The sequence below is a fragment of the Cygnus olor genome, chromosome 2, assembly GCF_009769625.2.
Source record: "Cygnus olor isolate bCygOlo1 chromosome 2, bCygOlo1.pri.v2, whole genome shotgun sequence".
Classification (NCBI taxonomy): domain Eukaryota; kingdom Metazoa; phylum Chordata; class Aves; order Anseriformes; family Anatidae; genus Cygnus; species Cygnus olor.
This window is the reverse complement of record NC_049170.1, coordinates 53771237-53784832: the sequence shown is the minus strand read 5'-3', so window position 1 is coordinate 53784832 and position 13596 is coordinate 53771237. Positions and strand designations below refer to the sequence as shown.

Below are 13596 nucleotides of genomic sequence, written 5' to 3'. Positions count from 1 at the left end.
ACATTGTGACTTGGTGAAATATTGGACTACATGCAACAGATTAATAAGCACGAGCAAACAGTGGCTTCATGAGATTTAGAATCAAATATATATTTAAGTTAAACAGCAGTGTCTTCTTATTAGCAGAGCACAGCGGGTTGTCAAACTGTCTCTTCAGAAATGCTAACCAGACGTTTAATGTTAAGTTACTGCTAGAGAATGTTGTAACTGCATATGTTGATTCAAAATGCTCATCCTAGCAGGGAAAAAGCACTTATGTCCCCATTACACATTTTTTTCCTGGAATGCATATGCACACACCAGTGGTTTCAGTCTTTTTGAATCTGCAGATCCTTAACAAACTTTCAGGGAAGATGTGGAGCTCTACATAGCAAGCTTCAAGCTGCTGATGACAGGCTTCCTGCTCTTAGATATCTTTTCCAGACCTCCGAGAGGACAAAAAGCACTGCCAGAGAGATACGGCTATCTGCATGTGAAAGGACCCTAATATCACAGCTGAAGAGCAGAGAAAGCTGTTTTCTCACATCCAGATGAACTCTGCTTCCGATGAAACCAATAGTTGTTTTACCACTGAGGCCAGCATGACAGCTGAGTAGAGGCAAAACAGCTTTTGAAAGGCTGACCAGCAAGATAAAGCCACGCTACTCGGGAAAAAAAAACTAAAAAAAAAACTAAAAAAAAAAAAAAAAAAACTGAGAAGGTGAATATAAAAAGGTTGAGACTAAAGAGATGAAACCTCCTTAAAATTAAACAATAAAAAGTAAAGTAATTGGAACATGTACAAAGAAGTCGTTATGGACAATGTTTTTTGTAGTCTATTTGGGGAAACAGTCAAGGAACATAGTAATTGGTGGATGTATTGTATTAGCAAAAACCACACTCATCTTAATGTACCAATGCATTACTCATCTGCTGCAGAACTGACTTTCTTGAAAGAGATATACCCTAGTAATTACCCTACTGCTAATCTAACTTTGCCACTCCTGGCAGTAAAATAATAGCATCAGTAGCAACTGAAAAGTCCCTGCAGCTCAGGTTAACCAGCATGCTTTCAATGCGGTCAGTTATTAGGAGCAAATTACCCTGGCTGTGGGCCTGGCCTTACACACTCAGGATGACATTCAGCCGTACCATCCCGCAGTGTGAGGTTTCAGTGAGTGTCAGCCTGGCTCATTCCAGCACCACCCAGGATGACCAAACTGGGGGTCAATCCCAAGGGAAGTCCTGGCCTCAGAAAAGTCAAAGGGAGTTTCACTACTGATTTTAAAGGGATCAAGATTTCACCTAACAGGATTATAAAGGCTACAGCTTCTCTGACAGAGATATAAAATTAGCGAACACAGTAGGGTAGTGCCTCTGAATTTCAGTCAGGCATTTGATACTGTGCTTCATAAAAGCCTGCTATAAATATCAACTCACACTGACTAAGACAGGAACACTGCTGCACTGATTGAAGGCTGCTGACAAATGGCAATGGATCAAGCTGAGGAGAAGAGACTGTGACAACAGTTCTCAAACTTTCTTCTTGTTTCCTAGAGGGAAAAGCACAGTCTGTGCCTCCACACTATCAGGAACACTGCCAAAGGACACTTCCCACCCACAGAAGCAAGGGGTGCTTTACAGTAAGATGGAGAGATGATGCCATTTGCTAGGCTGGCCATCAGGTGGGTGTTTGCACTCTATTGCGGTGACTGACCCAAGACAGCCTTGGCAGCACCCCTGTCTTTGCCCTGGGATTCCAGCTGGCCCCTACTCTAGGACTCCAGCCCAGGTGAAAACACCACAACTGGACTGACTCTGTTGCTTGTTGCAGAGAGAAACTGGGAGGCATCTGCATGGCTTCCTCTGACCAAATTCTGCCTTCACTGAGGCCCTGAGAAGTTACTGACTCCAAAGGGAACAAAGGTTTCTGGCCCCTGCTGTTTCTCTCTGCTCCTGCTTTGTGATTCTGCTTGCCTCCCTCACTGGCCCACGTCTTGTGAGTGCTTCTCCTTCTGCAAGCGTGCTCCTGCCCCAGCCTTTTCCTTCCTGTTACACTCTCCGCTCCCTTCAGCATGTTTTTTTTTTTTTCTGCATAATGAACAGAGAACACTACAAAATGGAAAAAAATCAAGATAAATATTTGGCAAAGCTTGCTGGCACAGGTATTTTAGCTTGCTAAACAGACCTCCAGTAAAATGGAAGAACCATACCACCAATAATTACATTCATAAATGTGGACTACACTTACGGTAATATAAAGGCTCTGTCCCTCCATCATGAATGTCAACTGAAATCTTGCTTTAGACTTCAGTGTGAGGCACAGCCCAAACACACGATGCTGTGCTACAGCAGAACACTCCACTGAACCATTACTCATCATTCTGAGGACCAGAGCCACATCTGTGGGGCACTCAGGAGACTTGAGTTCTGCTTCTTCCTCCATCTTCAATCTAATGAGTAATTTAAGGCAAGTCATGCTGTCTTTCTGTGCCCCTGTTTGTGTTCCCTATCCTTTGTGTTTCACAGAGGAATTGATCTTTGTAAAACAGTATGAAAGGCAGGAGTGAAAAGAGCTTTTGTTAGAGCCAGGCAGAAGAAAATAAGGTAACGTGATTATAAAAGCAAGTATTTAAAAAAAGGAAAAACATGCTCTTGAAAAGCTGTTACACAAGACACATCCTCCATCTACACTGGAGCATTAGCCCCAGAGAGTAGCACGTTAATCACAGTTGCCTTGCACATCACATTTCAGCCTCAGAGCCGGGCCCATTACATGGCCCCTGGGAGCACAAATTCCCTGAGACCTGGGGTTGGGTTACTGTTTTGTACTGCACTGCAGCTGACTGTGGAATGAATGGTCATGCTGAGGAAAGCAAACAAGACAGCCTGCAAGGTCCTGGAGATCACTTTCAGCTATGAGAAAGCTCCTTTATTTTTATACCTTGTATTTAACTGCTAACCCTTTTGTTTGAAAGCCACAACAGCATAGAGCATACTGCAGGCGTAGCACAGAGACATCAAAGCAGCCAGAGAACAGGTAGCAGCAGGACACATCTTCCAGAGTGTCATAAAAAAGAGCCTAGATGAGCTCCTGCATTCCAGCCAGGAATAGCTCCAAAAGGCCATTTTGGTGCAGACTGCGAAGCAACCTTGTTTGGAGGTGGAGTAGAGGTGTGCCTGCCTAGCTGAATCTGAGACTTTCAGGGACTGCATGGACTCTGCAGGCCTTGGAAAACAGAAGGTTTTTGAATGCTCCAAGTTTGTTAGCATGCTTTTAGGAATGGAAATGTATCCCTGTGTAGGAGATGAAAAACATGAGCCATACTAAGCCATATTAAAAGAAAGGAGCCACGGTTGGAGAAGGCAACTGAGCAGGTCAGGGCTGTAGATGTGCTCAAGCAGGTGGTGCTGTCATGGCAAGACGTGAAGTAAGAATAACCTTAAGTCACAGAAGCAGAGAACCTAAGCAGGTAGTTTAACAGATGTGGGAAATGAATGAGATTGGCTTAAGGACTTTGGACTAAAATTTGGGCTTGATAACTGACTTTGGCACTGACAGCTGTGCCTTTGGGGCAATTCACCTTGGCTGAGTTCCCTCAGCCAGCAAAGTCAGCAGTCTGTGGGGAGGTGTAGGAGGGGATGACACAATTTTCTCTCCACTCTTGACAGGGAAGGGAAGAGGTTTTTTTGTTTGTGGTGTGTTTGTTTGTTTGTTTTAATAAACTCTGTCGTTTAAGATCCCTTCCTCCCAGAACACCTCAAGCCAAAAACACTGGAGTAGTGACATAACTAGGGACACTACTTCAGACCCAAAGCAAGAAAACAGCTCCTTCTCTTACTGCTATGAGCATGAAGCAGCCACCTCAAAATGCCGACAACTATCATTTCAAACTTTCAAAAACTCTCCCCAAAGTCATGGGAAATATGGACGTACCAAAAAGGCTCCCATGTCTGCTGGGAGTTGTTGAAGGATGCCTATTTATTAGCACACATTAACCCAGAAGCCCCCAGGCATTCCAGACCACTTCCATTCTCCAGTGCCACCACTGTTCAGCAGGCAAGAACACTGCCTTCCTCTGACATTAGAGGAAGGAACATAACCTTCCCTGAGCTGCTTGAACATGCAGTTCCCTATTGAACCTACTCAGACTGTGCACTTAGGACCATTTTTACTCCGCATTTATTTTGTGTGTGTGAAGTTTTATGGTTGGCATGAAAGAGTAGGGAGGTGTTGCCTAAGCACATGATTTTTTTGCTGCACTGGTGTGAAGAAAGTTTGGTAGCCTCATTAAGAATCTGCTTCTTATATGAGAATTTCTGCTATTCCATGGAAACAAATTCAGACTCATTCCTTCAAGAGCCCTGGGAAACAAGCAGGAGAAGTAGGGCTCAAATGCAAGGAGTCCCATGCTGATGCAAACATCCTACTCTCAATGCAGAAGGGCTACAGGAAGCATGGCATTAGCACTCTGAGAGAGGATAGGAACACAACAGAGGGGGCATGAAAAGCTCTGGCAGTGACTATTTTGCTCCCCCATGACCCCATCCACAATTGCACAACGCCCCTGTGATTCTTATCATAAGCAAGGATTAGTCTATGTTTAGCTGCCTTCTAGTGATCTAATAGCTGGGAACAGCGATCGGCCTCCATTGACCAGAAATGTTGGCACATTCCCACAGCAAACCTCAGCTTGGAATCACCAGAATAAACCTACACGCTTTATCATTAGGGGTTGCATCTGGTGTGGGAAGGAGGATGTGAGCAGCAGAAAAATTGGATCCACCCCGCCTGCCATGCCAACATCAGACTGCTGTATCAGAGTACACACTGAGCATTCCCACAAAAATTATCAGCAATGGAAGACTGACAATGCCAACACGTTATCAAACGGTCGTCATTTGGCTCAGTCAACATCTTGCTGAACTGAAAGGGGAGATGAATAGAGCTGCCCTCTGTATTCTCAGAAGGATATCAGTCCACATGTATTTGTCTGGAAGACAAAAGGTTTGAGCCAGGCTTTTATCTTTATTTATTTATTTTCTTGTTTTATCTCCCCCCCACACACACTTTATTTTTAAATGAGGACTCAGAAATTGTTAGAGCTACCACAGAGATTCTGATGCCTACCAGCCAAACTCTGGATCCTGTTCCCAGACAGAATTCACACACACACCCTCCACCCTTTTTACACACTTACCATAATGGTGTGATTTGGGAACAGGGCACGGACAGACTTCACAAACTCCACAAAGTGTTCCGAATAGCCATTTGCCACATCCAGACAGATGTATCTGATAGGTGGGATGGCCTCTAGAATACTTGTTAACTTGTCCAAATCAGCTTTGCCGCTACCTGAGCTTGCTGCTACATGCTGGAAATACAGAGGGAGAACAAAGGGGAACATTAAATTGTAAAAACTGGATTAAATACAGACTTTGTATTTCTTCTTCCACATAGTCTTGTGAGGACTCCAAGGGAAACCTGTGCTGGAAACCAGTGAAAGTCTTACTATATAATATGAAATAAATGCCTTCCTGGGAATACCAGGAAGGTAACCATTGTTACCTCTGTTTTGTTTAAAGGCTCTAAAATGAAGTAAAATTAGTGTTTTATGAGCTCTTCATTCACAAGCTCCTTATCATAGTCAAATATAATTTACCTGAAACGGATGAAGCTTCTGCTGTTTTCAGATTAACACAAACACAGAAGCCCTAACAAGGTATATGTCCAAGAAAAGAGTGGAAAAAATCAGAGTACTGTCAGAGTAGGATTCAGCTCACCAAACCCTCCCCCCGATCTACAGAAGAACACAACAGTTGAGCTTGGAAGGGACCTCTGGAGATTGCAGTCCGACCCCCTGCTCAAGCAGGGTCAGCTACCACTGAAAACAAGCAGATTGCTTCCTCCTCTGTCTTCACATGAGTTCTTTCCAACAGAAAAATAGTTTCCACAGCTGTTGGTCCACAAAACCTCTGCAGAAATCCAAGGTCACGGAGCAAGTCAGTATTTAATCACTAGGAGAGCCTACTCCAGCGATTACGGACCACAAAGAGCTATCTAAGTGCCAAAGTGTTCAGGCACAGGATATTCCTGGGATCACTTTCTACCCTAGAGTGGCAAATAAAGAACCCTGACAAACTTAAGTGATAGGCTGGCTCTCAGACAATCCTGCAATCAATAGCCTTCATAACATAACTCTGAAATGAGGCAAAGGTAAAGATACAATACAGCTGTGTTGTATTCTTTTTCTGTACAGGCCACATTTCAGAACTGTGCTGAACACTAAGGAGGAGGAGAAACGGTTAGACAACACTCTTCTCCTGCCTCTCCTGGTGTAGGGTCCTGCCAGAACGCAGAAGAAATTTGGATATGAAAATGTCTGAACCTACATCAGCGTTTAAATTTAGTAATCAGTGTTCCTCTGTACCGGTTCAGGCTAGGACCCTCTGAACAAGCGGGGCAGCACATCTAGTAGTAGCATAGCGTGAGCTCTGGTGCAAGGAGGTAAATGAAGGACACGTGTGCTCTGACAACTTCCAAAGCTCATTCCTGCTTGGGCCCAGCACCTGGGCTACTCCAGCCCAAAGGCTCTGGGTCTGCTTTCATACCTGACAGCAAAGACTCTGCCTACCACAAGGGCATGCAGAGCCAGTTCATTGTTGGGTTTCTTGAGGTTATTCATATTTGTGAACTTTGTGAACTTGGCCTTCTCCATCACCAGCACTACCGCAGCTGCCACCAGAAAAAGGCTAGCAGTTAGACCTCTTCCTCGCTGTATCCTTCTTGTTTGTTCAGGATATTTCTCTGTTTCCTTTCTAGGCATATATAAACTTTGCTTTTTACATCTTAATATTAGCACTTCCATTATGGACTCACACAGCTTACTTTTTAAACCAGGACAAGCCACTTACCTGGATGCATTTAAGAACAGCAAATATCTCCATTCCCCAAAACCTCACTTGACAGTATTCCCAAGGGACCCCACTGTATGCGAGTTCAGAACAGAGCAATAAACCGTAATAATTTACAGTACGAAAATGTACCTCAAGGCATTCTGGGTGATTGGCAGCAAACAGCTTCCATTCTTCCAGAGAATAATGCTTGTGAATTGCAGTGAACATCGCATGCTAGCAAAAATAAGAAAACTGATATTAATGTCCAAGTTAGTCATCCTTCCCTCAGCTGTGGCATAACAGAGTATCAGAAATTCCCATATTAAGTATAGGGTCATCTTGCTTGAAAGAAACAGTAACAGTGAAAAACGGTGAGTAAGGGACCAGGCAACTCCAAATGGCTCTTCAAAGGTAGCTTGGCATAATTAGACAACCTTTCAGGATCAGGTTTCTGACATTTTTTAATAGAGTTGTGGTCCATATTTTGCATGTGTTTATGCACTGCAAGAGATTAAGGTGAGTCTTAAGGCTAGAGGCTTATTACCCAGAGACTCCTGACTGCTGCAGCTTTATCCAGTAACTAACACTTTCAAAACCCTTCTCAGCGAACAATATTTTTCTGGAATAGAACACAATAGACACATGAAAAACTAAGCTCTAGAGGTTAGTGAGCTCTAGCTCACCTGAGGCTGAGCTAGGTCCAAGGTGCGAACTTCCCAGTAAACATCCCCACTAAAATTCTAAAATCTGGATCCCTCTCTCTGGGCAACTGTATTGCTGTTTAAGCACAGCTGCTTTGATGTGAAACCTTGTTCTGCATTTTATAACTTCTCACGCTGTGTTCTTCAATAATCATAGCTAAAAATGAATGAGGCTGTTCACTGTCACCCACTCGGTTCCCAACCCTTGCTGAAATGAGAATCAAGACTTACTTTAGCCATAACCACGGCCATTTCAAATGTCCCCACAGTGTCCATGTTTGCCACTATAATGGGAATTCCCGTGTACGTCTGCTTGGAGTTGCGGAAGGTGAAGGTGCGCGTGAGGTCAACCTGCAATGGATAGGCACACGTTCTTTTCAGTAATTGACTGTAACATAACAAAAGTTTTGCCATTGACTTCAGTGACAGCAGGTTTGGACACTGATTCTTAATTTTCCTCAAGCTTCCCAATCCTCCTCCTTTCATTCCACTACTGCTTCACTAAATTTCATTTACTTGTTTTGTTACAACTTCTGTCCTACAAATAACAAAGAAAATACATATATGGAATACTGTTTTCTGTGTTAGAGAGCTCTTGCTGAAGAAAAAGAGGATCAAAATTAAAACAAAACAAAACCAACCAACCAAAAAAACACAAGGCAAAGGGTTTGTTAGAGACAGATAAGGAAAGGAAAGAAAGGACAATGGGAACTGTGGGTGATTTTATACAGAAGTAACATCAACTGTTTGTGTGGCTGCCTGAGAAATGAGAGGTGAAATCCTAACTCCACAGAAGTCAGAGCTGGAACTCTGCTTGATTCCAGGGCATAGAGGGATTCGTCCCATTCTTTAATGTAAATGACAATATAATAATTCAAAATCAAGCTCTTACTTTTGGATATGGCTGCCAGCTACTTTTGCCAAAGAATACAAACAATCATACCCTGGCTTATTAAACCAAAAGGCAGCTAGTTTCTAAGTTAATTTTTTACAATTGTGTGAGCCTTTGTCTTCAAAGTTATTTCTTCTTCAGCATCCTCAAATGACTATGATAACATCAGGCATTTTGTTCATATGCAAGAGGTAATATCAAAGCTGCATCAGTTCCCACTGGTCTACTTCGCATCTCACAAAAGGAAAAAGAAATCTAAGAAATGTGCAACAGTAAGATATTAGTTTAGTCTCTGAAATAACACAGTGAAAATGACGGCTCTTTCATAGTTTTGATTGTTCCTCACTTCCTTAATCCAGGAACACTCAGAAACCTGGACTGAACTGAAATCCATCACCAGAAAAGAAACAATATAAACAATATATGACTGATTATATATTCACAGCATATTTTGAGCTTTGTCGTATTGCAGGCCACATTCTGACTGATTAATATGGTGATATTTTTATTACTGATTTGAGAGAAACAAATCAGTGCCTCAGAAACATATTACGAAACAGATTTTCACTTTGTATAAGCTCATAAGGGAAGGGTCACTTCGGAGGACAGTCTAAGATAAATCTTAATGGAGACTTGCCTTTCTTCCCATTCACTATCAGAGAAGCCCACTTCTCCATCCATCAGTGCTGACATAACATTCTTACGGCAATTTCAGCTGCAGTTAGTGAGGAAGGCATTTCATATATTTCATTCACTTTTTAAAAAATAATATAAATATTAACTAGAAACAAGGGGAAAAAAGTATCATGCAAACAGTCCTCCCGAGACAATAGCGCCAGAACAATAACCTTACATTAATACAGAGGAAAAAGTCCCTTTCATAGACCTGAAGACGAAAAGTATGTTTAAGAAAAGACTGAGGCAAGATGCAAAGCTACACAGGAAACACAAGGCCATTACTCTCAGTGATTCTCACTTCCACCTACTATAACTTTTCATATGTGACTTCCTTTAACCAACCAGCTAGATGGATCTCATGCAATTATCCACACAAATGATAATACTGTGCAGGCAGGCATCTGTGTGGGATAATTGCAGGGCTTCCACTAATGAGGCTTTTGTTGTACAAGAGTAGGAGAAACGCCACACAGGGATGGAGACATTTATGCGGTGCCCTAATTCTCCAAACAGCCAGTACCAGATGTCTGGGATGGGAACATAAAAACCAAGGCAAGTTTTGAAAGACTCTTTCCTTAGCCTACCTTCCCAGGCCCCAAGAATCTGGTGTTCAGGCACCTTCGAAGCCAAAGTTCTTCTCCAACCCACTGTGCTAAATAGCCACTCACGGACAAAGAACTTGCCCAGTATTTTTGAGTATATTCATACATTTAGCCTCTCTGATATTCTATAGCAATGTTTTCCAAAACTGAATTATACATTACATAAAAAGTGTAACCTTTGCCTCCTAACTATATTTAGTGTTTCCTGTCTTGTTTTGTGAGAAACAATCACCAACCACTTCCGTTTCACCTTGTCCATTCCGCTGTTCACTTCATGGACTTCTGGTACATTGCCCACAGTTGCTTCTTCTCCATACTGGATAGCCCTAGATTTATTTCTTCCCTCATGTTGAAACCAGTCAATACTGCTGATCACCCTTGCTGCTATTCTCTGTAGCTATTCTGGTATTCTATAGCTATTATGATATTCTTGTGAAGGGACCATCAGAGCTGTGTACTCAAGATGAACATACCAAGTATTGCTTAGTTCCTCTAGTAGCATTTTTGACCTCCTCTTTGCCTTTTTGAACGCTGCTGATGCTTTCAGAGATTCACAACTCCAAGATCTCTTTTCTGAGTGGCAACAGCTAATTTATAGCTTATTGTTCTATGCATTAGGAAAAAATAACTTCAGACTCTAGGATTGCTCACCATCATTCAACGACAGTAGGTGTTCCTTCAGAAGAAAAATAAATAAATAAACTCCTACCTAGACCTTCGAAAAGTACTGAGACATTGACTGTTCTGTTAAAGCTTCCTGCACTCATTTAAATTTGCAAATTTAAATTAATGACTAGGAGACTAATGAACTAATGACTCTTGTCTGGTGAACTTAAATGGGACAGCTTGCAGAGGCTAAGTCCAAGGGTATATGAGTACCAAGCTGCCACTGACAGACAAGGCTGTACCCATACAGTCTCCCACTCCAATTATTGCTTTAATCAATTTTAGACTTGAATTCAAATTTTAAGATTTCTGGTATCTCTCCAAAAAAGCAGTGATGGAAAATGAAGACAGTGCACAGAACTGCAATCAAGTATCATCATAGCAGACCCAGAAGAAGAGCTGCAAACACCCCAAATTGCCTAAGAAGCTGACTGAATTCCAGCTACTGCACAAAAAGCTAGCCTTGTGCAAAATGAGGCATTCACACCAAAAAAGCAAGACGCTTGCTGATAAAAGCTTCAAAGCAGCAGCTTGCTGGGTAACAGGCACTGTAGCATGCTGCCTCTGTTCCTCTGCCAGCACTATTTATTTATATTCTTGTTTTGAGGCAGACTGGGGCTGTCCATTTCAGATCTGGCTCCCACTGTTTATCCCTGTTGCTACAGCCTCAGTGATGGTGTCCCATTTCTTAACCTTCATCAGTTTTCACTGACCCCCCTCATGACACGCACTTTTTCTCATCTGAAATGCTTTTAACAGCTCATCGCAGCCACCCGCTACAACCCTGCCCTACCAGCTCACATTCCCCCTATCATTTTCCCTTCCCGGCAGCCCTTCTTTCCACAGCCTGGGCACCGCTAAATATACAAAGCACTGCGCTGGAAGGAGCGATGGGTCACTCGGTGGAGCACAGCTCCACCTGTTTGCCAGGCCAGCAAACAGGTGACTTTTTATTAAAGAGGGGCCGGAGGTGCCAAAAGCAAACGGCCAGAAAGGGCCTACAAGCCTGATGAGCAGTAACCGCACATGAGGATGAGTTACTCAGCCTGGACGCTGTTCCTGGTAATTTAAAAAGGACTCGGGACTGACCTGAGGTTACGTTTCTGTTGAGAGGGTCTCCCTAATCTTACACTTTCACAAGGGTAAGAAAATTTGTTGCCCGCCAGCACAGCCACCCCTGCTTCCCATTCCAGTCTTCTCTTTCCACCCCACCTGATTTGTCTCAGCCTCTCTTACGACTCCGCTTCCCCTGCAGAAAAGCTTAATCCCCCTTCCATCCTGCAGCACAAGGCACAACCCTCATTAGTCAAACTAAATCCTTCCTTAAGCTTGGGGTTACATGAGGTAAACGAGACGGCACTTTTGCTCCTGAGGCGGCCATTTTTTTGTGGAGGCGATCCCCACTGCATTTTTGGGGTGCTTCCTGACCTCTGCTGAGAGGAAGCCACAGGGGTACCCGCCTATCAGCCACAAGAGCCTGGAGGGACATGGAGTCCTACCTGGGCTAGCAGCAGCAACAGGGACATGCAGCCCTGAGCCTCGTGAGGGACAAATCCACCTCACCACCCCAGGCTGGGAATCCTAGCCAGGGGCAGGCAAAGCCACGGGAGGTTCTCCTGCCCATCCTCACTGGTTGCTTGCTTGTTTTGCTGTTAAAAAGGAAAAGGGCTGCCGCTTACCCTGCCACAGCACTGCAGGGCCGCTACCCAGCCCCGCGGGGCTCCCCCCTGCCCCCCCGCATAGGCACCTGTCGGCAGCAAGCAGCGCCCCCAGCACCCGCCCCCCCCACACACACCCCTTTTCTTCCTTTTTTTCCCTCTTTTTCTGCAAAAGAGCGGCTCAGGGCGGCGTGGCCCCACAACCCCGGCCCCCTCCTGCCCGGAGCGGCGACACCCACCCGCAACCATCACCCCCCCGGCACGCAAAGGGCGTTTCGAGCGGGGAGGGCACTGCGACGTTACACCGGGGGATAAAAATAAAGCGGGGAGGGAAAGGAGGAAGGAGGGTTAGAGGGAAGTCAGGGGGCTGAGAGCGGGAGGGAAAGCACGCCGGGTTCGGGAGCCCCCACCTCTGATCTGCTTTTGAGGCTGCTTCTTTTGGGTCTGAGCAGGACGTCTTTAAAGTCCAGCTTGAGGTCTGCGTCCACCCGGGGCATCTTGCTTGGGGGTCAGGCTGCGGCAGCCCCAGCTCTCCTGCCGGCTCGGCTCGGCTGGGCTGGGCTGCACCGCGCCGCCTGCAGAGCCGCGGCGGCCAAAGCCCGAGGGCTGCGCACGGAGCCTATTTATAGGGCGCTTTATTAGGAGCGCAGCCGGCCGCCCCTTGCCCCTGCTTCTCCGCAGGGCTGGGCGCTGGCCGTGTGTGCGGCGATGGCGATGGCGATGGCGATGGGGACGGGGACGGGGACGCGGTGCCCGCCTGCAGCCGCCCGTGCAGGGTGAGGCGCGCCGCGGGCACCGCTGCCGGCTTAAGGGCAAACCAAGGGCAGAGCAAATGGCGCCTCCGTGTGCCCGAGCGGCGCGCAGCCGGCCGTGGGGGAGCCCGCCGAGGGGCTGCGCCGACATTTTGTCTCCCCTCCCCTTATCCGACACCCGGGGGACGGTTGCGGACCTATGGCCGCCGCCTCGCCCGGCCCGGGGGTGGCCCTGAGGGGGTTGGGGCCGTGAGGGGTGGTGGCGCTCCGCCAGTGTTGTTGGGGCACAAAGTTTGCCTCTACACCTTACAAAGGGGCGGCTTTTGGTCTGCCTGGGTGGTGATGGCAGTCAGGGTTTTCCAGTGTGCTTCCCGTGCTCTGAACCCCAACTCGCCCTCGACCCTGCTGTGGTCCGGTGAAGGGGAGCGGGGCCTGCTCCAGGAGCCCCCCGAGCTGGTCCCAAATGTGGCAAAGCACTAATGCCTGTTTTCTGCGTTAAAAACCAAAAACACGCAGCTGGCTGGTCACAGGAGAGCAGTCACACCGCCAGCCACCTGGAGCTGCCTCTGCATGTTAATTTCTTATTTTAGTACACGTACAGGAAGCTTCTTTTGCTCCCCGTAACACAGAGAAGCCTGATCTGTGACTTTATATGATTGTTTTCAACACGACAGGAGGTTGCAAAACCCCCGTAGCAACAGAATATGGCATGCTGGGTCCGGTCCACATCAACTGGCTCAGGGATTGATACGAAGGTACCATATGAGAGGA

General features: G+C 45.7%; 1 protein-coding gene across 1 annotated transcript in view; it reads right to left on the bottom strand.

Annotated features, from left to right (window-relative positions):
- GMPR (guanosine monophosphate reductase) overlaps nt 1-12914 on the bottom strand; it is a 47000-nt gene extending 34086 nt beyond the window's left edge. The window contains exons 1-4 of the mRNA XM_040546430.1: nt 12484-12914; nt 7809-7928; nt 7027-7110; nt 5181-5354 (exon numbers count right to left, since the gene is read on the bottom strand). Of these exons, the coding sequence (XP_040402364.1) occupies nt 5181-5354; nt 7027-7110; nt 7809-7928; nt 12484-12570 (465 nt within the window). The 5' untranslated portion in view covers nt 12571-12914. The remainder of the gene's footprint in view (nt 1-5180; nt 5355-7026; nt 7111-7808; nt 7929-12483) is intronic.
- Between the last annotated feature and the right edge of the window lie 682 nt (nt 12915-13596).